A 26,224-nucleotide genomic window follows, 5' to 3' on the forward strand; every position below is an offset into this window, starting at 1 on the left:
CCAGGGATTCTAAGAACAGCTGTTAAAAAAATCTTGACAAATAAGCTATTAGTGAAAATATGAATAAGTTTGTAAAAATCTGAACATTTTTGGGTTAAGGAATGTTTGCCCGGTTTTTTATTTTCATAAAATATGACAAAATTCAGACAAGTTCCAAAATGTGATAGCTGTTATTAACTTACTAAAATATTAAATTTTATCCGAGTTATTATACAATTTGTCCTATCAATCAATGATACGCTTATGAGCCTTAGGAGAGAAAATTCAGGGATCTTCGAGGCGGAATATCTCGAAAACTACAAATAATACCTAAAAAATCAGAAGGATCATTTTTGTAGGCAATTACCTAAGCTTCATTTTTTATTCCATGAAAATTTTTGTAAATTGCATATTTTGGCAGATATTTGCGAAAAACTGATTTTTGAGCCGTTTGAACAACAATATGAAACAAATCAGAATCGAACCTATGTTGATATGAAAAATACCGCTTATTTTTACGAGAGATGGCACGTTTTTTGAAACGCCCTGTATATTATAAGGAGTCATTTTAAAAAAATGATATTTTTAATTGAAAATAGTCCAAATTTATCAATTTATTTTGAACACTCTATAGCATCTAACTCCAATATCTTTTACATTTTCTTCACCTCTATAAAACTCTCTTGCCAGATTTGGGTACTCCAACTTCAGAAATAATAGCGCCACTGACAATTTTTTAACAAACTACAAAAACTACTACTTTTAGATATGTAAAATAATAATATAGGAAAAGTTATAGAATATTACACAGAATATAAAAATATACCGTATACCTACTCAAAAATAATTTTGAATTGTATATCTTAACGTTCTCTAAAACTTTTCCGTTTGACATTTTTTGGTAAAACCAGCTAAAAAATTAACCCCCTCAGTCACCCTGTACATATTATATCTGTCATTTTATAACAGAATAACTTATGTAGATCGCACCTTCTTATACTTCAAAGCGTATTATATTGTTTTGAAATAGGACCATTAGATGGGAATTTACCCGCGCTAATTTTAGACCTGAACGTATTTTCCGAGACCTGTCACTTTGTTTATGAAGCTCTTTATTTAGCTTTGACATTTTAATGTTCGTGTTTTTCCTGTCAACTTTTTCTGTCGGGTCCGATAGCCATGGCATTGGGGGGACAGGACTTTTCTTTTATCTCTATTCTTAGCCGGCGGCCGAAGAACTGGGGGCATCTGGAAAGTGTGTTTCTATTTAAAACTAATTACGCAGTTGTCATTTCGTTTACGAACGTACTAATTGGATCAGCGTTTTCAACGAAATCGAGCTACTCTTCGTTTGACAAGTAGCAGAAATGGTACAAATTGTGGTACCCATTAATAATGCTCGTTGAACTAGCCAGAATGTCTGTGCTTTTTAATGTTGTTGTATAGACTGAGTGTATTTAAGTTCATTTTATAAATTCCGACCGTCGCGCTCGAACGGCAGAAATTAGAAGTGCCGGGTATAAAGTATTTCACGCAGTCCCATTACCGTTTATGTCATCGCGTTCAAATAATATTAAAATCGTGGTTTTGTCATGATAATTTAAGGTTATTTAGTTTGGATATTGAAACTATAAAACCGTTATAAAACACTCAGGTATGAGGCTGTTTCAGGTAGCAAAAATAGGTGAAAATGAACCCGAACTAGGCGTTATGTTGTGACAATTTCAAATGTTAATAAAATTGCCGAAAAAATGTCAACGCGTAAAGGAGGGCGTAATTAGGGCGTTGTTGGGTGCAATAACATTGAATAATTTAACTTTCCCGGATATTCAACTCTCCCGAAACAACATTTTAAGCTTCACAGTTTATCACACCGATTTGATCAAAATACCGGGTGCGTCTCAAAAGTGGCTCACCCCTATAACTTTTTTATTTTTTCAGATAAAAAAACGAGATTTTGTATGTTAGTATATGACATAAATTAGGATTGATTGGTGTATTCAATTATTTTTGGTCACTTCCTGTTTCACCGGAAATGACTACAACTTTTGATTATTAAATGGCACCACCGGTATTTTTTTACTTTATTCGATAAAAAATGACATTCTGAATAGAATGACATATCATATGTTAACTTGTGACATTCTCGCTTAATAAAAAAATAAATTTTAAAATTCAATCCCCCCAGAGTGCTATGTCAAAAACACTAATTATTCTTCATCAAGGAGCCTTGGAAAAATAGATTTGATTGTCTAATGTTTTTAGTGGCTTGTCCTGGCCAGTTAGAAAATTCTCAAGTCGTATTTTTAATCATAACTCATTTTTTTTCAAATGGAACGAGGGTGGCTCATTAGCATATTTGGAAAAAGCATTTTTTTGCGAATAATTTGATACCACACACTTGGTATTTGAAGTCAAATTTTCGTTACGAACCGCAAGTTATAATTTCAAATAAACCATATGCGAAAATGTCAAAAGTTGACATATGATGTGTCATTCTATTCAGAGTGACATTTTCTATCGAATAAAGTAAAAAAATATCGGGGGTGCCATTTAAAAATCAAAAGTTGTAGTCATTTCCGGTGCACCCGGAAGTGACCGAAAACAATTGGATACGTCAATCCATCCTAATTTATGTCATACCAAATTACATAACAAATTTCGTTTTTTTAACTAAAAAAAAAGTTATAGGGGTGAGCCCACTTTTGAGACGCACTCGTATATTGATCCGATATATTCAAAAAAAATTGTTATAGCCGAAATAGTCCAAGTTATGCCCCACTGGCAAAACCGGTGCTTAAAACCAAAGTAAAACGACATCTTTAGACGGTGGTGTAAAACTCACTGCTCGCTACCGTAGTTGACTCATCTAAAAAGTTTTATTAGCTTCAATAATAAATTATAATATAAGTTTGACCTACTGAAGATATCATATTATTTACTTTTTTAGAATTTTCACAAATTATACTTCCTAAAAAGAAAAATAAAATACTAATTCGCCACAATACACCAAAACACTTTACTTTTGCATTGGACGCTCGTTTAGCTAACCATGTTTGCATCATCAGCAGATGATTCAAACTTTTCTTCAGTTTGTGTATTTGTGTATACCGATTGTTTACGATATTCTCCGATGGTGGCAGCACCGGCGGAGAATACCCCAAGCCTATACATATAATTTTTTAAGCTGAATTTTTCGGTGAGTGTAAGTGTCTTATGTGCTCGTTTGATTGGAAACATTACGTCTAAGAAGCTCAAGAATCTAATGTAGAAATAAAGACATAGAATAAGGAAACTAGTAGCTTTACTCCTTGTCAAATCCCTTGTTCTTTTTCTGCCACCTCGTCTGCCACTTTATATGACCTTGTTCTCGCGTCTCGTGACCACTGACGTAGCTGTATAGTCGTGGTCTATAACTAGGCAAAGTATAGTCGTGGCACTCGCCATAGTTTCACAGAGATGTAATTAGGAAAATATGAGTTCACAATAAAATAAAATAAAAAAACATTGATCAACCAGTAAAAATTTGCTTGAAAAAGAATATTTTCACATTTCGTGTAAGTAACAATTCTTCTGTATCTGAAAATCTTCTGATGGGAAGAAATGCGGAAAAAATTTATAATGACATATTTTTATATTATTATCTATTTCAGAGATTTTTTACAACTTTTTTTTAATTTAAAACAAGTTTAATTTTAACATTAATGTGTTTGTTTTGTAGTAATATATTGGTTAGGTGATTTTCATTGGATAACATGCATTGAACAACACATTGTACTAAATAATAAAATAACATATTTAAACTTCAATAATTGCTAATAAACATTACAGAAATTTCAAAAGAGAAAAGAAAGAAGAACAATGAGAAATAGTATCACTGCTTTCTCACGTAATAAAAGAATATTTCTTTAGTTAATGTTACCGAGTCCCGAAGGTACTGAAAGAACCGGGAATTAATAATTTCGAGTCCCGGTTCTTTGATATCTCAAAAGAACCGGGAATTTCCGGTTCTGAACCCTAGTAATTGCGCACAAAAATCCTCATATTTCTGGTGCCAAAATATACTTAAAAGCATAATTTTTTGAATTATTACTAGAACCAATAACAGCACACAGTAAGGCACTCATTTTTTGTCAATCCGTCTTTGTGCTGGGACGCAACGCTCGAACTTCGCAGATCGACGGACGGAACTCAACTGAAACGCTCTGCAATCTGCCGATATTCGACAGATTGTAAAAACTGGCAGAAAATATTTGGGGGAGTGCAACTACTCTTTTCCTTCTACTATGATAAAGACTCAGTTCATAAACAAAACGTAAACTTTTTTGCTTGTCCAGATTAGAAAATTCTCGCATACAATTTTTTTACGTTCTGATTTCAGGGATAAATGTTTTAAAATGCCCGAATAATAGCAGTATCCGGATTACTGGAGTGCCCAGTTTAGAGAATATCCGGACTATTAAAGTTATTCGGTGCATTTATCCCTCTACGGCCTTTTGATGAAACAAAAATTAGAGCCACAGCTTATTTTCAAAATTACTATTATTTACAAACTAATAAATTAATTTAGAAATAGTGGAAACGAATTATTGTAAGCAAACCTACGACTTTTCAAAAGCGAGTGACTAAAATTAACATAATACCTAATAAACATACTTATTTGTTTTTTAAAAGGATTGGAATGTGTAAATGAAAGGATTGAAGCATTGAAGGTAATTATTTTTTGCATTATAATAAATACTGTTTACGTTATTTTTTTTTCAATGGGGTTCAATAAACTCGATTACTATCTTCAAAAGAATCCTGATTTTTATTACTTATGAATGGTGATTTAATATCGCTTTATCTTATTATTATTTGTGTAGTAAAGCAAGGTGTGTTTAAACTTATTAGTCAAATACAAATAATGTTGGATATTGTAGACCTGTCCATTAGTAGTTATCTGGTTCGATAACATTTGAGCATATCAATAAGTGTCAATAACTTAATAGGAATATACATATAATAAAACATTTTTTATTTACTTACTGATATTTTTTTGTTTTGAATTCTACAAATCATGCCTAGTTGTACCATATAATCGAAAAAAAAAAACAGCGTCAAAGACGGCTGGGGAATGACAATTGATAATTTTGGCGACACGTCATTTAATAAAAATAGACTTAAAACTTGTTAAAAATCAACACTGATTATAGAGAAGAAGGAAGGGTAACGTGGTTCTGAAGTGTGAAAATGTGTTTTAAAATTCTTACTTTTCTCCATTAATAAGCGATTAAAAAAACGAGGATAAGATTCGGAATAAAATTTAAAAAAATGTAACTGTTTAGTTTTTCCACTTTTTTGTACTAATTAGAAGTTCTTGACATTTTATTCTCCTCGAAGAATGTTCCTATATACAGGGTGAGTCTTAAATAAGTGCAAATATTTTTAGGGCTAGTCCGATCTCGATAAAAGAAACATATTTTCTCTTACTTTGAAAATTTGAAAAAGTATTATTTTTTGCTTCAATTTTGAGAACCACAGGGTCTACTATCTATGTTGCCATATTATAAAGATATGTTTTTCAACTAAAAATTTAAAAAAAATTCAAAAAATTCCAAATTTTCAAAAAAAATAGACGTGTTTCCTCATAAACGTGTTTCTGGGACCGTAATATACTACCCCTAAAAATATTTTTACTTATTTAAGACTCGCCCTGTATAATTCTTAAGCATTTTATAACACTCTATAGCTAAGGTCAGTACCGAAATAACGCCAGGTGTCTAATTTCGGCATTTGCCATTTTTGGCGATTGTAGTAAAATTGCAAAAAAACAGTACATCACAATTTTGTAGATTTATATCAGAGAAAACAACCAGATATATAAATCTTTTCTTTTCACTCAAGAGATGCCGCTACGTTTGTTGCATTATTTTACCGTTAAAAATAACGTGCAAAGTGCCTTTTTCAATGTAAGATTGTTTCTATTTAATAACCTGTAAAATTCGGTTTAGTGACATGAAGGTACCCTCTGGTTAGTTCGCACAACATTACTGTAAGTATAATAGTTTTAATGAAAACAGGGGAAGCTTATCCCAAACCAATAACAGATATTTTTAAAACATATACACCTAATAACGCCCATGAAAAAAATCTTCCACCTGGCGTTGTTAGGAACTATACAGAATTAAATGAAAACAAATAATATTAATCGAAGTCGAAGAAAGTTGATTTGGCTTTATTTATCAAGAAGACCATGTCCTCGACATGCGTCTTTATCTTGTATGTAATTGTTACATCCACGAGGAATGGGTAGGACTATCTGAAGGGAATAACTTATCATTGGTTTGTTTTAAATATGATTGTTAGTTTACCAACTCCTGTTATTGAATTTTTGAGATGAGTAGGTATTATACCTTTTTTTATTTTAAAGTTTAAGAAAAACAAAACTTTTATTGCTGTCTGCTGTGTTTTTCTTCATCGAAATTACAACTGGCGTTATTTGGGACAAGGTGTTCTTAATAGCGCCAATTGCAACTGAATATTTTTTTTTTCACCAATTTAAACTCTTAGAGAAAACAAGCCAAAATTAACTAACCTTGTTTTCTAATATACCTAGAGAAAATAATCAATATAGCTGTATCTAGAGAAAATAACCATAATACCAAAATTGAAAGTATTTTGAAGAATATTTCAGAGACGACGGGGTCAAATTTTAATATGGCGTTAATTGAGTCACTGATCTTATTTTAACTGTCAAAAACGTTCAAATTTTAACTGTCAAAAGCCAAAAGATATTACAGTAATGGCATGGTTGAAAATCTCTCTCGTTGTCCGCTCCCGACCAAGTTCTAACCGTTTGTTCGCAATCACAAATCGAACAGTACGACGCTATGTAGCTCACGGAACAGTACCCCAACCCACATAACGACCTGAAAAAAGAGCAAACAATACGCTTCGACAGGGAACATGTGTTCGACGACGATACACTCCGTGTTTTTTTTCAACAAACGTTCAATGGAACTAAACAAACGAACATCCGTTAGCAGAATATGGCAAGAGTCGAAAAAATGTCAGACTTTAAACCATACATTACCGTTTGAGGAAAAAAAAATCGATGTTACGGTAGCCGATGTTATCGATGACAAATACAATTTTTACTTAGTATTTTTAAGTTAAGATTTAGGGCTTCGAGCTACTGGGATTTTTTTTTTTGGTCGTATGGCAGTACCAGGGACGAATTAGTTAAAGATGAACGATATATCCGTTACTGAAATAGCTACCTACCTACGATCAAATTTTAAGCCACACAGGAAATGTCGAAATAGTATATCTAGTCGACAGATTTATTTTTGAATAGATCATAATGGTAAAGTATATACATTCTTCATGGAGTGTGAAGTAAGAGTGATATTAACTTTTTGTCAAGTATATTCGTGCACAAAGAATAAAAATATTTTATGTGTTGTGATAATATCGTAGCAATCTGCTGATTCGAATAAGTAAAGTTAACTTTTACAAGCTATTTTCACAATTACTGCCATTTATACATTTCCTTGTCGTACATTACGTACTTTCACATTTTTTTCCTAAGCAATTAACTACATAATTGTATTTTTTTCTGTAGTGATGTCGATTTGTTATACTAATTTTATTATTTGTGAGAAATTTTATATTTGTAAAACACCTAATCCCAAGTCAATGTTCGAACTAAAGAACATAAAGATTATTTAAAAAAAAAGAATTTTCTCTATCGGAAATATTTATCATTTTCCAGAACGGCGGTTTTTTGACATAAATTGACACTATAATGACCTTTAATTTGACAAGATGTGGGTTTTTCATCGTTCTGTCAGTAATCATATTGAAACTGATTCCTTAATTCCCCGCCAAACCAATATTGCCGAATTTTACTGGCGGTCGTCATATTGGAGGAACGGCATAGTTGGACGTGCGTATTTGTCCTTGGTCGAACGGCGGAAAGTAACACCTAGCTATAGCCAAATTTGCATCATGATACAATAATCTGTTAATTGTATCATGAGTTTGCATGAGCAGCTGTGGCTTTGCTTCGGGAGGACAGTCCTGGACAGTTGCTTCGGGAGCGGGGGGTCCCGGAATCGAACCCCGACAAATACAGAACTTTTTATTTTTTTACAGCTGTTTATATTTTTTTATTCATTTATAGTTGTCGGTAAGTAGGCGTTTTTTGATTGTGTAGGCGTGTTTTGATTGCGTTGGTTAGTCTCTGGGGTAAGTTTTTTTGTTTAGATTGCACGCGAAATACCCGACCGATTATCGTTTATACGCCCGCAAAACTGCGGGTGGTAAAGTTGTACGGTTCGGCTAGATGCACAAAATTGCACGACAGAGGTTTGATTGCGTTGGTTTTAACTTCTTTGGGGGGTTAGTCTATTTTTTACAAGTTATTTAATAAGTGATAAATTTGTCAACGTCGGTTTACAAGGTTGGCGATTATATGATTATTGAAATATGATCTGTCATTTTTGAAATGAACCAATAAGATTGGTTAAAAACAAAAGACGACGCCTGACGGATTTATGTACAGGGTGTCCCAATGTCCAACGTGGACATAGAACTACTACGTATTCTTGGAATCAAAATAAGTTCATTGGGCATCACTAAAGGCACAGAATATCTAGCTACGCAACAGAAGCCTCGTTACATGTACCTATAAAATCGTAGGTCTCAAAAGGAGACAGGCTTTAAAAGCCTGTCTCCAAATCAGATATTTTGATGTGGTAGTTTTACTACTACATACCACAGGGCGATAAATTTAAAAGAAAAGAGTTTTCTACAAACGAAATTTAAAAGAATTTTATGCAGTGTTGCCATTGTGTAATTTATATTGTAATATTTCCTGATAAAGCCTAGCTTCAAATTTGCTACATCATTTAAACATATTAAAATACATTAGAGATCTTTTTTCAAACGTTTAAGTATTTAACTTGCCATGTTAGTTGGAGTTAAATCTTACGAGCTGAATTAAAATCACTTCCTGACGTTTGATTGCGTAGCTAGATATTCTGTGCTAAAGGGCATCAAACTTTAAAAAAATAGATACATTTTTTCAGATATTATAGAACCGGTTATCCCGATTTGATTGATATTTTGGGTGTCTATGTTTTGCAAATGCTTTAACATTTGACTTTTACAATAATCAAGAAAAAGCAGGCGGAGGGTGAAAACTACCTCCACCCCTACATAAATTTTAGTATAAATATTTTCTAACTCAACCGACGACCAATTGATTTTTCGTAAAATGGTCTCTCTAGTATTTACTACATTTTTTGTCTCTTGTAAAAAATTATTTTAAAATTGTAAAAATTTTAAAATTGTAAAAAATTATTTTTCTAAGCAGCAGACCTACGATATAACCGGGAGTTACAATATTCCGTAGACATAGAACAAGTGCGTACTTTTTTAATCAAAATAAATTAATGCACATAATTTACCTTATACAAAGGTGCTTTGTTTGTCCGTTAGAGGGCATCAATAAAAAATACCGAACGTTAATTAATTTAAATTTTTTATCAATTTTTTAAGCTTTTTATGAAACTTATTGTCAAATATAATTTGTGATACTGACATAAAATTTTATTTTTTTGCCAACTAGATTATTAGAGCATCACAGTTTTTATTCGCCTCCATAGCTTGATGTGATAAAAAATATTTGTTGAAGTTTCCTCAAAAAGTTTGCGCTTAATAATATATTCCAAGTCACTTTTCGTATTATTTTTGTTTTAATATCCGCACAACCATCGAAGGTCTAGACGAGGACGCAGACCGTTACCGACCTTTACTCTAGACTTGGCACACTTATTTTGATGCAGAGACATCTGCAATATTGCACTTCGGTCTCTCAGAGTATCACTTTATAATAGAGTAACATACGAGGATGGTCGGTTAAGTACCATTATTTCACGATAAAAGACCTATACCGGAACAATACGAAATACGTAAAAAAGTTGAATTAAGTTTTCGTGTGCTTTATTAAACTGTTCTTCGTCAAACCGTCAGTTTTACGCTTGTAGACCTTATAGATCTATATTCGATACCAATTGAACTTTTAGTTACGTAATCGAGGGCGCGATTTTTAAATTCATTGTTGCCAACCATGGACATATTCGGTGCCGAGCTTATTATCTGACAAACGAATCTAAAACAGCGAAAGGAATTCGGGCAAAAAAAGTCGATGTTGTCACGTTTAATTATAGAAAAGCAAAGTTGCTCGATATTACCTATAAATTGAATATATTTTAGTTCATTTCAGCATACATAATTATATATATGCAATATGTTGACGTAGTTCTTATTGTAATAATGTATATTTATCTAATTAACAGTTTTCGTTTATTCTGCCTATTATAAAAGGTAAAGTATTTCCTTAAGATAATGTCCGCTTAGGGTAAGCTGGCAACGCTGACAAAATTTATCATGGCATCCCGGATTCAACCAGTCTGATTGGTCGAGATTCTCGCACGTCTTGCCGCCGTTACCCCCAACTTTATGCCCCTCTCTAGGAATAGTAGAAACGGTCACTACTATTGAAAATCCAGTGGCGGGGTTATTGTATTGTGTTTTATATCTTAAACTTGATTTGTGTTTATTGTAATTAGTACACGCGTTTTAATAAATATTACTATATTTGGCAAATGACTAAACAAAATATAGGTACATTTAAAGTAAAATAATATTATAAACTTTACTGGAAAATATTATAAAAATTCCTGATATATTTTTATGAAACACCGCACGCTCCTGGATTTTTTATGAATGAAATCGGTCCTGATTTTAGAAAATTGCGATCCCCTCACCGTTGCCCCGTTGTTTCAGATCCGTTTCTCAGACTGTACTGACTGGAATTTAAATTCCCTGCTGGGGATTCAGGTGGAAGCCCTGCTGTAAAAAATGTCAAGTTGCCGCATTTATTTATTTATTTCCTGACATTGTCATTCGTTTTGACAGTTTACGAGTTTTTGGTTGTCTTGTATTACGAGTTTTTGGTTTAAATTGCTAACATTCACAGATTTTCTCTTGGGATCATTTGAGGAGGGTGCTCACGTCCATGTTATATACACCGATTTTTCCAAGGCAATCGATAGGGTGAACCATGAAATTTTAATCAAAAAACTGTCTGGCATTGGGATTCAGGGCGTGCTTCTGAGATGGCTGGTGTTATACCTTACTGATAGAACACAGATTGTGCATTTTTAGGGTGTTAAAATCTTAATAATCTTTCGATTTATTAAAATTTTCTAAAAATATGCATTTCTATACCCATGCATAGGAAATTTTTTTCATATTTTTTGATGAGGAATCAATGAGTAGTTATTTAAAACTTTCGCAAGATAATGATATTAAGTTTTTTTTAAAGGTTGCTATAAGACTTGGATCAAGGCAAATTAATAGAATTGCGTTTATCTCATCAAGGGGACCGAAATCGACAAAATATCAAGAGACAACTTTTAATTGGCATTAAACAGCTTACACTGTTTCGCTAACAAGAGAGAAAATAGTCAGTGGTGTACATGCTTTTTTTAAAAAAATATTCCAGTGATAATCTATATGCACGTCCCTGGTGAATATGTCGACACTTTTTTAGCTTTAAAATATGTCGCATTTATAGTAACTTTTATTCTCAAAATCTTTTTCAAGACGCTAAAGATCCTTGGCAGAAAATTATAATTAATCGAAAAAATATTAAGACTTTAACACCCTGTAGCTACGAAACAAAGCAGAATCGGACCTATGTTTATATGAGAAATAAATCTTATTTTTACGTGAGAAATCTTCCCGAGAGAGATGGCACATGTTTTTTGAAACATGCAGCATGTATAAACGATGATAAATTGTATGGTCAAATTTTTTTTTAATTTTATAATTTTCTTCTATTCTTTCTATTTGATCCTATAATTAGTTATTATTGTTAATCTATTCTGGCGCCCAAACCGAATCGATTTCCAACCGGCAACCTTGAACCATAATCCGTCCATCCTTCCAGCACTCCCGGTTTTTCCGCATTTCCCGGTTATCCTATATCCCATCTCTCTATCCCTCTCCCACTCTCTCCATCCGGAGCGTCTCTGGACGACGACCGACGTCGGGACGCCGAATTTCAGTCTGGAAACGGGAACGGGTCGCCACAGGCGCTCAATCTCGGCATTTTCTTTTTTTTTCGACCCGATTTCAAAAGGGGCGTGTTAATCCGGGGCGGCTGGTTAACTGTCAGTCGGGCGCGACTGATGACAGGCGGTTAACTGTCAAACGGGAGAGAAGTAAAGGAGGAAAAGTATTTAGTGGACTTGAGTGAAAGTGGTCGTAGAATTGATGAGTGTTTTTTCGTTGTTTCTGTTTTGAAGTGATTGGTAAGAATAGGTCTGGTGCTTGTGATGCTTTGATAGTCTCTATACGTAAAATATTGTAAAAAAAGAAATATAAGAACTTTAGTTCTAAGATACTTATACACAGAATTTCATAAAATAGCAAGTTAAAATTGTTTAAAATTAAAAAACATGTTTTCTAGATACTTTAATAGTTACTGACTAGAACCTTTGTCATTACAACAGCATAATACAACACTAATTCACCACAATACACCAAAACACTTTACTTTTAAAAATTGGACGCGTGTTTTGCTAACCATCAGCAAATGATTAAATCAATTTTAATCATCTGCTGATGATGCTAACATAATTAGCAAAACGTGCATCCAGTGTAGGTATGAAAAGTAAAGCGTTTTTGGGTATTGTAGTGAATTAGTGTTTTATTTTGCTGTTATTAAGTAACAGATAAAAAGAATGGGAGGAATATACAAGATTTCAGTGTTTTTAATATAAATTTTCCAACTAAACTCTTAAGAAAGTAGACAAAACTGTAAGAAGTAGGCGTGAAAACAAACACTAACGGTCATGTGTGTTATTTTCTTAGCACATCTGTATATTCCGGTATACAGGGTGTTTCAAAAAACATGTGCCATCTCTCGTGGGGAGATTCCTTACGTAAAAATAAGATTTATTTTTTATATCAACATAGGTCCAATTCTGCTTTATTTCGTAGCTACAGGATGTTAAAGTTTTAATATTTTTTCGATTGATTATAGTTTTGAATGAAATTTTGAGGGTAAAAGTTACTATAAATGCGACATATTTTAAAGCTAAAAAAGTGTCGACATATTCACCAGGAACGTGCATATGGGTTATCACTGGAATATTTTTCTAAAAAAAGCATGTACGCCACTGGCTTTTTTCTCTTGTTAGCGAAATAGTGTAAGCAATTTAATGCCGATTAAAAATTATTGTCTCTTGATATTTTGTCGATTTCGGCCTCTTTGACGAGTTAAACACAATTTTATTAATTTGCCTTGATCCAAGTCTATAATAGAAACCTTTAAAAATGTTTAATATCATTAACTTGCGAAAGTTTTAAATAAGTACTTATTGATTCTTTATCAAAAAAATATGAAAAAAAGTGCCTATAAATATGGGCATGGAAATGCATAGTTTTAGAGTTACAGGATCTTTTTAAAACTGGGTTTTTTCTAATTATCTTAAATACCATTTTTTTATTTGAAATTTCTGTGTGTTGGACTAATAGTAATAATATTTAATAATAAATTAGGTAAAATATACAATTTATGAATTTTATTTTTATGTTAATTTTATTAATTGTAATTAATAAAATTGCGATTACCTCATCGAGGAGGCCGAATTCGACACAATATTAAGAGATAACTTTTAATTGGCATTAAACGACACACATAATATTGATATCAAAAGAAAAAAGTCAGTGGGGCACATGTTTTTTTTTGAAAAATATTCCAGTGATAACCCATATGCACGTCCTTGATGAATTTATCCACACTTTTTTGGCATTAAACTATGTAGCACTTATGGTAACGTTTACCCTCAAAATTTCGTTCGAATCACTAAAAGTACTTGAAAGAAAATTATAATAAATCGAAAAATTATTAAGACTTTAAAACCCTTTAAGATGTTTAGGACGATGCTTCATATGAAGTTTTTCTCTTAGAATAAGTCTAAAAATCTCCCCCTTAAATATTAGCATGTCATTAAAGAACACCCTATATATGTAATTTGTTAGTACATAGATTCTACTTTTTTATTTGTATGAGATCATCACAGTGAAAGAACACCAGAACATACTTTTTTTTACCTTTCTTACTCACTCACTCTAAAGTTTTCCATTTTTAATAAGCATTTCAGTGTTTTTCTTTTATTTGAAGGACGCTATATGAACGATGACCTTGAGCTGTTGTGACATCTTCTGCGTCAACTATTCAAAAGTAAATCAGTCGTGAATTTGTGTGTTGTGTGTGCATTGGTTTGACTAGAGCGCTCCCTATTAACCGTTTTTTGAGTTTCTTGAACACTCCGTGTCATAGGTAATGTGTTATCACTAAAATATCACGCATGTGCTTTTGTTTGTCGTTGCTAGCATATTTTACTTGGAAAATTGGTACTACGATGGTTGTCTTTTATATATTAAACATAGTAGACGCCTGTCAACATAATATCAAATAATGTCAAAATTAGCTGCCGTCTTTAGTTAACTTAACGCCAAAGTGGTAGCCTGTACAGCGAAAACTATCTGTAAAAAAGTACCTAAACTGAATTTTTGAAGTTGACGGGAGGGGCAACGGCCTAGCTACGTCGAAACACCGGTTCCCATTAGAACACCGAAGTTAAGCGACGTAAGGCGATACCAGTGGATGGACGGGTGACCGGTTCGAAACTCTGTATCGTGCCGTTGTCCAATAAAGGCAAAAGTGTAAAATCTATTGACACATACTGCTCAGTTCGAGGCCGGATGAGATCGGATATCTCGTGAGTAAGAGTTGATTTAGACAGGATACATTAAAATACGCAACCAACCGTCCAATCAGATGAAAGAGGTACGTACCCTATCGTTGGGTATTGTGCAATCACGTGATGCTCATGTCGTATGACGGTTAAATCTTTGGTTAGAATTTTTGTTGTTGTTTTTACCTGTTTTTACAGTTTTTACTTTATTTTTCTATTTACATCAGATTTATATTTTGTAATTGCCTATCAGACAATACGTATTTAGAAAAATAATAAAATTAGGATCGTGTTTTTTTAAATCCTGGATATTAATTGGAACCCTTGATAACATTTCTGCTTTTGATATAAAAAGTGCATTTTTGATTATTTACTTGGGCTAGGATATTAAAATATCGGTTGGATTGTACGACATAAATAGATGTAGGTATGATTATTTATATATATGTATGTATTTATAAAGCTTACTATCTGTTTTGCATTTTCAGTTTTTGATCAGACATATCATTTGTGAAATGCCCACAAAAAAGCTTCCCATGATTCAACATCCGTGTGTTTGCTGCATAATGGATCATTCCTGCTGAATTTTTAGATCATTTGAAGACTACATGGAAAAAAACAGATAATATGTTACATTTTCATAGAAATTGATAGCGAGACAATTTTATAGGCAAGTGTTAGCATTATTCGAGGCACCATCAAAGAAAGCAATAATAATATGCTTAGTCCCAGAGATATTACAGCTTAGTTATTTTGCCCTACAGGAGAAAAACCAGAGTAGTTCACTCGTAATTGCATTTTCTCGGCTCCAGTTAAAATGAACAAAGCTGGTTTTTCCTGTGGTCTTCATTTGAAATAACGTAAATAAATGTTTATACATATGTATGTGATGATTAAATTGGTGTTAAGGAATAAAAATGTTTTTCGATATTAATATATACCTATATATGTATATTTATTTTGAAATAAATTACACTTTTAACAGTTTAATGGAGTTTTTAAAGCCAGTTATAATATTTATATTTTAAAAACTTGAAATCATGTGGATGTAATCACGCATTAAACCACAGACTAACTTATATAAGTCAAAAAGTAGATTTTAGTGTTAACTTTATATAACTTGTAAGTAAAATAATAAATAAAACAAATATGAAAAAACCAACAATTCTAATGTATATATTAAAATACAGTACAATAATAGGTATCTGATACCCTCACTTAACGTAGAATAATATTCTACCCAACTCAATACTATGTCCAACATGATTTTCAAATATATCGGACCCTAATAGTTCCTGAAAATAATATTTTTTTACATTGTTATACCATATTCTAAACTATTTAATATTTCAGTCACTTAAAAAGATAATTTGTATTGAATAATTGTCTACCATTAAAGCAAATTTTGACTAGTATTTTTAATGGGCATATTCTGTGTATGGATATAGGTACTTCCTCGAGATTTTGGGTTCAACCAATTTATTCTTAAAACCTGAAACATCTACGTATAAAAAATAGACAGGTTACTAATTATAATAAAATTTACCCTTAGAATTATACTTCTTAACAAATAATTTCCATTGGTATACTTTTCCGTGACAAGTAATCAACTTCCTAACATTTTTTAATTGATGTAATACCTACTTCCTCATGATGCGAAAAGAAAATCTTTTCTTTAGCACACAAAGGACAAACGATATGTTGGCTTACTTTCAGATTAGTTACTTTTCCATAGATATCCTCATGTCAATTCAAAGACGATGAACATGAAAATGATCATCACATGAAACATCACAAACTAAATATGCTAATATATGCTAAAAACCTAATAAACAAGTTTATATCGAATATAGAAATAAATTTAGTGTTCTTACCTATTGTCGTCCAAATCCACGTTAATACATAATTAATTTTTTGGATTTTTATCTTTTATTTTTAAATATATCTTTCGAATTACTGGTTTTAGTAATTATTAAATTAAACGAACTAAAAAGTCAAAAATAATAAACAATTCTTTTGTCAATTGTCAATTTTCTCCAGGCACCGAACATTATCGATAACGCACGATATACGACGATTACTCCTTTGATCTGATTGGACGGTTCAATGACGGTTGGTTGCGTATTTTAATGTATCCTGATTTAGACACTTGTCAAGTCGGTAGGTCATTGACCATGATATGGCCGAGGACCGCGGTTCGGATTCCGCGTAAACAAAGTAGCCCCGTCCAGATTAGCCCTGGCAGCAAAAAGGAGACGTTAACTGAAATCTTTACTTTCTTTACTTTTGAAGTTGACGGGTCAGTCGAAAATTGGAATTAAGCTGAGAAATGTTTGGGACGGATTAGTCTTAGCGACGATCCAAGAACAGCTCCACCAAAAACGCCAGTCATCCAGGAAAATGTCGATACTGTACGTAAGCTGATCCAAGAAGATCGATATGTTACATATTGTGAAATTGAAGCATCATTGGGCATTTCAAAGACCAGTTCAAAAATTTTTACATGGAGAAAATTATCACTAGTAATACCACTAGCCATCTCTCTCGTCTTCGACTCAAGGACAATTTTTAAAATATTCATGAGCTCGAAAAAATTTCCGGATTTAATTTGACCTCGTGTGGTATTCGGTAAGAAAATTCCACACCAAATTATGTTTGAAAATCAAATAATTAAAATGTATTTTTCGATTTTTGGTCGACTTTTCAGATTCAGTTTGTCTTATCACCAATGGATTCTTCATTCTTAGCCTATAAACTGTTGATTTCTACTGATTGTAGTAGCTCAAAAGTGCCATTTTAGGACCTAAAATATTATATTCTTTCATTTTATAGTTACTTGGGCTTACTACAAGTAGTAAAAAATCATAATTTAAAAGGTTTTTCGGGACGCTGCATGAACAGATTTACAGCGCGTCACAGTTTTGGCAGCAATTTAGACCTTTAAATTGTTGACTTCTACTCGTTGTAGTTGCACGAAAATACCATCTCAAGACACAACACAATATATTCTTTAATTTTACATAAGTTTTGAGTAACTACAAGTGGTAGAAGATTGCTTTTTTGCATTTTTATTAACTTTTCATAAACGCTTTATTGGCATGGAATTCATAACCAGCGCGCAGCGTCAGCAAGCGTCAATCATAAAAGGCTGTGATGATCGTATTTTGACAGTTCAAAATATCAGAAAAACTCGCATTTTGTTGTAATAAAGAATATTGTGCAGCTTGAGAAACCAACAAAATCCTTTGTTTTAAAAATGAATCGGTTTGAAAATCATACTACATGCAAAATATGCGTGCAATTGTCAAAGATCAATCGTGCGATGACTTATTTACCCGCATTAATAGAGGATTGTGGCTCCTACTTGAAGAAAGAAAATTTGTTTCGAATTGTTCACGAATATTTGCATCTAAACTACTCATAATTCAAAGTACTAAATGGAAAAAAGGTGAATAAATATTATATAGGTATATTATCATTAGACATAGACATTTAATTTAGTCCATTCCAAGTCCTACATTTTCCCCATTAAGAAAAAAGGAGGTGTCCAAAGAATATAGAAAACATCTCAACTTTGTAATTGAAATGTATCAAAATTATCATGTAAACAAATAAAAATCAGACTTTCAAAAAGATATTCTGTCATAAACGTCAAAAAATTTCCAGTATAATTCGCTGTTGGGTGCCGACAAGGAAAAATGTTCACTAAAATTTACCCGTTGCCATGGTGATTTGTCAAAAAAAATACATTTTGATTGGTTAAAAATTACAGGTATGGAATTTTCTGTAAAAAAATTCTTTGATTCATCTGTTGACGGAAAAACAGAAAGCAATTAGAGTCAATTGGTGTCAAAAAATTCTGCACCGGATTAACGCAGGAAACTCAAAAATTATATCCAGTATTGTCATTGCGGATGAATCCTGGATTTACTCTTATGAACCCGAAAATAGACGTCAATCGGCTGTTTGGATGCTCCGAGATGAACCAAAACCGACGAGAGTTATCCGTTAACGAAGTGTTTCTAAAAAGATGGTGGCGAAATTTGTCTGAAAAGCAGGTCATGTAGCAACAATTTCTTTGCAAGAACAAAAAACCGTTATTGTTGTTTGATACATATCTATGTATTTGAAGTAATTGCTTCGAACAGTTTCGAAGAACCAACTCTCATCGACGAACAATTTTCCACCAAGACAATGCAAGAAAAGATCAAATTGTTGGACCATCCATCCATACAGTCCCGATCTAAGTCCTAACGACTTTTTACTTTTCCAAAAATTAATATTGAGCTGTGTGGTCAAAAGTTCCAATCCCCAGAAAATGCAGTCAGCGTCTTAACTGAACTGCTTTCATAATTTGTTCCAATGAATGCGAAAATGCATTTCGCTTCTTGGAGAATACTTCGAGAAACAATGGCGTTTAAAAGTTATTAAATGTTTTTTTCTACTTCTATATGGCAAAATATAAAAGACAACCCTCGTTATAGCACAGTTTACTCAGTTCCAGCTGATCATCTTCGCTTGTTTTTGAGTGTACGCCTGTCAGTTACTGTCGACAGGCTGGTTAAGAATAGGCTGTGCTATTTTGCTATTGCATTTTGGTTTTGGATATATTTTAGATTGTCTGAAAGAACCCAAGTTCTATAATACACGGAAATTTAGGTTATGTATAGGAAAAGTAGATGCTAACTGTTTTATAAGTAAAATATAACATAGTGTAACAATTTAGGTAGGTATAGGATAAAATATCTATTTTATTTGATTTCACTATATTCTCGGTTTCTCTAAAATTACATAGTTTACAGCATTCAGTTTTGTTTAATAATTATAATTTACTGCTTTCCTGCGTTCTTGGGTTTTCAAGTATATCTGTATGAACTATGCCACATTTATTTTTATTTCTTTAATATGTTTAAGTTGCAAATATGTTTCTTTTCGGATTGACGCTCATTATTATCATCTTTGAATAAAAACATTCAGGAAAAGGTATAATGTTATCCATTAGAGACAGAATTGACATCAAGAACCCCCATTTTTGACAGTTCTATTTGTTATTTCAATTGACACATTTGAATTTCACTCGGAATTTCATTTGAGTTTATTTTGTATTATTATTTTTTATTCTAGAATTAGTTTTGTTTGAAGATTGTTTTGTTTGAGTTGGAAAATATACTAAAATTTATATAGGGGTGGTGGTAGTTTTTACCCTTCCCGTATTCTTTCTTGACTTTTGAGAAAGTCAAATGTTAGAGCACTTAGTAAAACATAGACACCCAAAATGTCATTTAAATCAGAATAACGGGTCTTAAAATATCTAAAAAAATCTGTTTATTTTTTTTAAATTTGATGCCCCCTAGCAGACAAACGAAGCACTTTTGTATAGAGATAAATTGTAGAGATGAGCAAAAAATCGCGAACTGCGATTCAATCGCAGCGATTTTAAAATCGCAATCGCAACCTGCGATTGACTCTCATAGAAAACTACGATTGCTGTTTCTTCTATTTGTGAGTTTCCATTTAGGCAATCAGTATCACTATAGCTGCGATTTGCGACTTTGTTGCGATTTGCGATTTTACTGCGATTTGCGATTTTGCTGCGATTGCGATTTTGTACACTGGGACCGTGATTTCTATCTTCTAGTTTGAATTTCTAAGAGTTGCGATTTGCGACATTGTTGCGAATTTTGTGGTCTATTGAAGCATCAAGTAAACTGCGATTGAATTTTCTCTCTAATTTTATTTATTTATAGAGAAGGTATTATGTTCTAGGGCCATTATTTTTTATTTATTAACTACTGATCATAATACACCGGGTGTTTCTCAAGAGTGGTTCGCCTATAAATTTTTATTTTTTCTGATAAAAAAACGAGATTTGGTGTCTTAGTATATGACACAATAAGTATATGACATAAAATAGGATTGATTGGCGTATTCAATTTTTTTGGCCACTTCCTCTTTCACCGGAAATGACTACAGCTTTTGATTTCTAAATGGCACCCTGGGTATTTTTTTTACTTTATTTGATAGAAAATGACATTCTGAATAGGATGGCATTTCAATCTAGAATGTCATGGCTGTGTTAAAAACACTAATTTTTAATAAAGATGCCTTGGAAAAATAAATTCGATCGTCTATTGTTTTTCGCGTCTTGTCCTGGCCAGTTAAAAGATACCCAAATTTTATTTTTAATCATATCTCAATTTTTTCAAAAGGAAAGAGGGTTACCTCCTACCTTAACGAGTTATAAATAACACATAAAATGTTTAATGATAACGTTATTTATCTTCTGAGTCATAGTTCTGAATACGATGCACGTGTGCATCGCGGAGCCCCAGAGAAAACATTTGAATACTGGCGCCATGCGATGCACACGTAGTTCTGAAAATTTATTTAGTTTTTATTGTATCGTAGTTGTAAGATTATCTATTAGAATTATTAGTTTTCTTTAACCTGATCGTTCGAAAAAAAGTCCCAAAGAATAGTTTTTATTAGAGCTGTAACGAGCCCTGTTTTTTAACTTGACCGAGTACCGAGTACTCGGGTCTCATTTCTATCTGTTTTGGACATGCATAAATGGATTGTTTCTGTTACTATACTTTACTCGGCCGAGTAAGGCCGAACACCGAGTACATACTACTCGGTTAAAATTCTGGCCGAGCACCGAACCACTCGGTACTCGGTGCAGCCCTAGTTCTTATCTCATTTTTTATTGTTGCTTATTGTGAACTCTACTACTTTTGCTACTTATGTTATTATCGCTTACTTATAATGTTTATCTCCAATTTTTATAATATTTTTAATAAAAATATCAACACATTTATCAACTTGTTAACGCAAAAAAAACCCAACAGAAATGCATAATAAATGATCGATAGTATGATATTAAATAACACCCTTTATATTGGGCCATACTCATTTGTCGCCCATATGCACATTATTACAGCGCGAAGCAACGCTGAGCTACTGGGATTGGTGTAGAAAACTAAGTGTGAATATTGTGTAAATATTGAAATCGGAATCGCAGGTTAAAGTCGCTGCGGTTTAAAAAAAAGTAATTTAAATCGCCATCGCAGTTACAACTGCGATTGGAGAATCGCAGTTTTGCTCATCTCTAATAAATTGTGTCCAATAAACTTATCTTGATTCCAAAAATACGTATTAGTTCTATGTCCAGGGAATATTGAGACACACACCCTGTATAAAAAAGTTTTTCATGTTATCATTTTTTCTATTCAAATTTTATAATTTTTGTCCGTTTTCAGTTGAATAGGATTTTTAGTTGAAAATTTCCATTTTGTATCATATGGCAATGTGATCATTCATCCAAACGAGTTTTTTTTACCGATATTTTATCTTGAATTGAAATTATTTGAATTAATGTCCTGAATATGAGTATAAAACACACTAAAATACATACGGCTATTATCGAATGAACCTGTTTTTTACATTAGCCATAAAATATATACAAAACTGTTAATATTGGCAGCACCGTTTGACTATTTTTTGTAGAAATACTGATGATATCCGGATTAAAACCTCGTAACGTTAGTTTTTTTTTATATAATAGAATCAATTAATTAAATATTCAGAACGATGATCTGCAGCTAAGATGTCTCTATGCAGGATATGAAAAAGAGCCTGGTAAAGTTAATTTTTTTTATTAATATTATTTCTTAGTTTTAATTATTAATCTTATTTCTAGTGGCGAAAATAATGACATCGAATAACCCCGGCTTGTAAATCCGCTACCGTAAGCCAATTAGCGACCGCGTAAGTACGGAGATGGACTTCCGGCCGCCGGAAATCAGTCGATAACGTAGGCTCGGTTTAAAATAATTTCTTTTACTATTTTTATGAACATTCTAGGGCTTTCAAAGTAATAAGAACATGAAGCTTATTTATAGAGGGTATTTCAAATAGACATGAATAAAAGATAGACGAAAGACGCTACTTCAAATTGTCAAAATGTTGGCAATAGAATCAGCAGTTTATTGCGTAAAAAACTAGAGGTTAAAAAAAATTATGTATGTTATTATTATTTGTTTTTCCTTTTATTCATAATGAAGATTTGGTGGGTGATTCCTTTTGCTATATCTCGGTCCATTTATAATAAATACTAGCGTGTAACCGCGACTTCATTTGCGTTGAATTAATCATTTGTAATGGTGATGATAAAGCAAAGCAAGAATTTCTATTAACATACAATCTCGATAACATTTTCTCACATTTATGTCAGCATGAGAAAAAATAATATGGCGATATTATTATATAACTTGGTAATATTTGAGGCGTCGTTTTTACGTCAAGCAGTTTAAGCAGAATCGTGGTTAATCAATTACCCAATTTTTTGGAACACCCTGTATGATTTTTAAAAAAATTTCAAAATATTTAAAAAAACAAAATAAATTATGCGTGTCCAAGCGTTTTCCCGAAAGACTAACCGTTTTTTAAATAACAAATATTGTAATATTTGAGGGGCGTTTTCACCCTCTTGGAATTTGAGATTCGAGAAACCCCTCCTTATCGAACCTCTACACCCCACAGTCAATCCGTTTGCCAAAAATCAGCTTTAAACGTCAAGCAGTTTAAGCAGAATCGTGATTACAATGGTCGTATTTTATGAAACACCCTGTATAAATTTTTAAAAAATCTTAAAATATGTAAAACAACAAAATAAAATATACGTGTTTAAGAGTTTTTCCGAAAAACTCACCGGTTTTTAAATAAAAGATATTCTAATATTTGAGGGGTGGTTTCAACCCCTTAGAATTCGAGTTTCGAAAAATCCCTTCTTATCGAACCTATACGCCCTAAAGTCAATCCGTTTTCCAAAAATCAGCTTTTTACGCCAAGCGCTTTAAGCACGATCGTGATTAATCAATGACCAGATTTTTCGAAACACCCTGTATACATTTTTAAAAAATCTTAAATTATGTAAAAAAGCAAAATAAAATACACGTGTTTAAGCGTTTTTTCGGAAACTTGACCGTTTTTTAAATAAAAAATATTGTAATATTTGAGGGGTGGTTTCACCCTCTAGGAACTGTAATTTCGAAAAAAAAACTTCTTAACGAACCTCTACACCCTAGAATCAACCTGTATGCCAAAATTGAGCTTCTTACGTTGAGTGGTTTGAGCAGGATCGTGATTAATCAGTGAGTCAGTCACTTAAGGATTTTATAGATGTATTAGTAAACTTAAGAAATAATTAAAAATCATTAAAAAAATTATAACCTAAAGGCCAATAAAAAGTAAGCGCCCTTAAAAAATAAAGAGGAGTACGGGCCAAGTAAATGACGTCTAAGGCTTGACTTTGCCAAAATTATCATCAATTGTCATTCTCCAGCCGACTTTGACGCCGTTTTTTTTTCATCGTATGGTACGTTATTACACTTTAGTTTGTATTCATTATCTTATCAAAATGAACAAGAGTAGCACGAGGCACGAGTAATACATACCGCCATTACTCGCTGACGAGTATTTGACACGCATCAGAAGATGGCCACGCAAGGCGTTTTCTTTCATGAGCTTTTATGTGACTTAAAAGCCCGATACGTGATGTTATCTGTCTACTACTGCACTCCAGACATTCAAAAATCTCATTGCTTTGTGGCCTCTTTACTTTTCGGTTGTCGCTCTTAACTGACTTTACAATTATTCTCCATTCTGTTCTATTGTGAGCTGCCTCTTCCCACTCATTCTGCTTGTTAATTCCTAAAGTTTTCCTGGAAAATATCCTTGAACCTTTGGAGTTGTCCACCCGGCCTCCTCTTACCGTCTACAAGCTCACCGTAAAGCAGAGATTTTAGTATGCGGTTTTCTTGCATTCTGCATACGTGACCAGCCCATCTTAAGCGGGGCTTTGTAATCATGACTTCAATACTCTCGCAGTTAGCTTTTTCAAGGACCGATACGTTTGAGACATGATGGAACCATTTGATTGTTAAGAGTTGTCTAAGATGTCTCTGTTGCAACTTGTTTAATGCGTTCATGTGTCGGCGGTACGGCACCCAGGTTTCGCTTCCATATAACATGGTGGGGATTATTACTGCTCGATACGCTGCAAGTTTCGTTTTTGTGCTCAAGTCATGATTGTAGAAAACCCTGTCTATTAATTTCCAGAATGCTCTTGAGGCCCTGCTAATCCTGTGCTGAATTTCAGAGTCGATATTGGCCTTTTCCGAAATCAAACTGCCGAGGTAATTGAATTCCGCTACATATTCTAACAGCTCATCTCCGATTTTTATAGCATTGTTGTGATCTTCCGGGGGAGTGCACATGATTTTATGTATATACCCATGTATATGTGTTCAACATTTCTTGCAATTGCTGTAACGTATTTGCAACTAGAGCACAGTCATCAGCGTATTGAAGTTCTCTGATGAATCTTGTACGTGTTTTTGCCCTGAGCCTTTTTATGTTGAACAGACCGCCGTCGTATCTGTATCTAATGCCCAAACCTCTCTCCTGCAGTTTGCTGTCCACTATAATGGAGAGCGCATAATGCAGCACGAGTACGTAGAAATATACTCATCAGTTTCACTGACAACGTTCTTATGTTCATTATTCGTTCAGCCTCACTCAATCAGTTTCAGTGAGACTGACAGGTGAGAATCTATTCTTTTTGTTACTCTGAATTATCTGTTGTGTAGTTTTAATAAGATTAAATCACTCACGCGAGATATTCCACGATTAACGATCACTTTCTCCGTTAATCTAGCTACAGTTTCCTTCATAACTGGCATCCGCATAACAGTTTCCTTTGTTAAAAGAAAAATAAAGAAACAAGGATATAAATCTATTGCGCAAATGTAGGTAACTGTTTTAGGGCCAGTTAAGGAATAATGCGTCACCGGCCTGGTTAGTTTAATTATAAAATTATCATTTCTATTGTTACATTTTGCAATAATTATTTTATGACGGGAAGTATTTACATCCTAAATGCTTTGCTAGGTGTAATATGGTATACGGGGGTAGATCCGAAATTATACGAGTTATTTCACCGAATATCAAAAAACTCGTATGAATAACAAAGCCAAAAAATGTATTTTACTGTATTATTTTTTGTTTACTCTCCCTCAAAAAATTCTAAAAAAGTGAGCAAATACAGGGTCGTCCAATATTTCGTGGACAGTGACTAGACTTCTTGGACATAGAACTACTACGTATTTTTGAAATAAAAAAAAATTGTGTGTGCAATATGTGCGCATATTTGAAACTTCTTACTAACGGCTATTAAATTGAAGGATTTGAAGGACATGTTTGAAAAAGTGTAGTTTGAAATGTTGAAAAAGTAGTAAATTAAAAATTAATAAATAATTTGATGATTCGCTTTTACAAAATTTCTATTAAAATGTCTGGCATTCGGGTACGTCTATTAGAGGTGGGAATTCTAGTTCCTTGGGAGGAACTAGTTCCTTAGTTCT

General features: G+C 32.9%; 1 protein-coding gene across 2 annotated transcripts in view; it reads left to right on the forward strand.

Annotated features, from left to right (window-relative positions):
• The window catches only part of LOC115881693 (GTPase-activating protein CdGAPr), a 128,640-nt gene that overhangs the window by 7,731 nt on the left and 94,685 nt on the right, over positions 1-26,224 (forward strand). The window contains exons 1-2 of one of the 2 annotated variants that reach the window (XM_030899290.1): positions 12,161-12,347; positions 14,225-14,284. The exons of the other annotated variant lie outside the window; for it this stretch is intronic. Of the exons in view, the coding sequence (XP_030755150.1) occupies positions 14,240-14,284 (45 nt within the window). The 5' untranslated portion in view covers positions 12,161-12,347; positions 14,225-14,239. Of the gene's footprint in view, positions 1-12,160; positions 12,348-14,224; positions 14,285-26,224 lie in introns of those variants that run through there. 2 annotated transcript variants of the gene reach the window in all.

The sequence above is a fragment of the Sitophilus oryzae genome, unplaced genomic scaffold (genome assembly GCF_002938485.1).
Source record: "Sitophilus oryzae breed Bouriz unplaced genomic scaffold, Soryzae_2.0 scaffold_172_pilon_pilon, whole genome shotgun sequence".
Lineage (NCBI taxonomy): Eukaryota > Metazoa > Arthropoda > Insecta > Coleoptera > Curculionidae > Sitophilus > Sitophilus oryzae.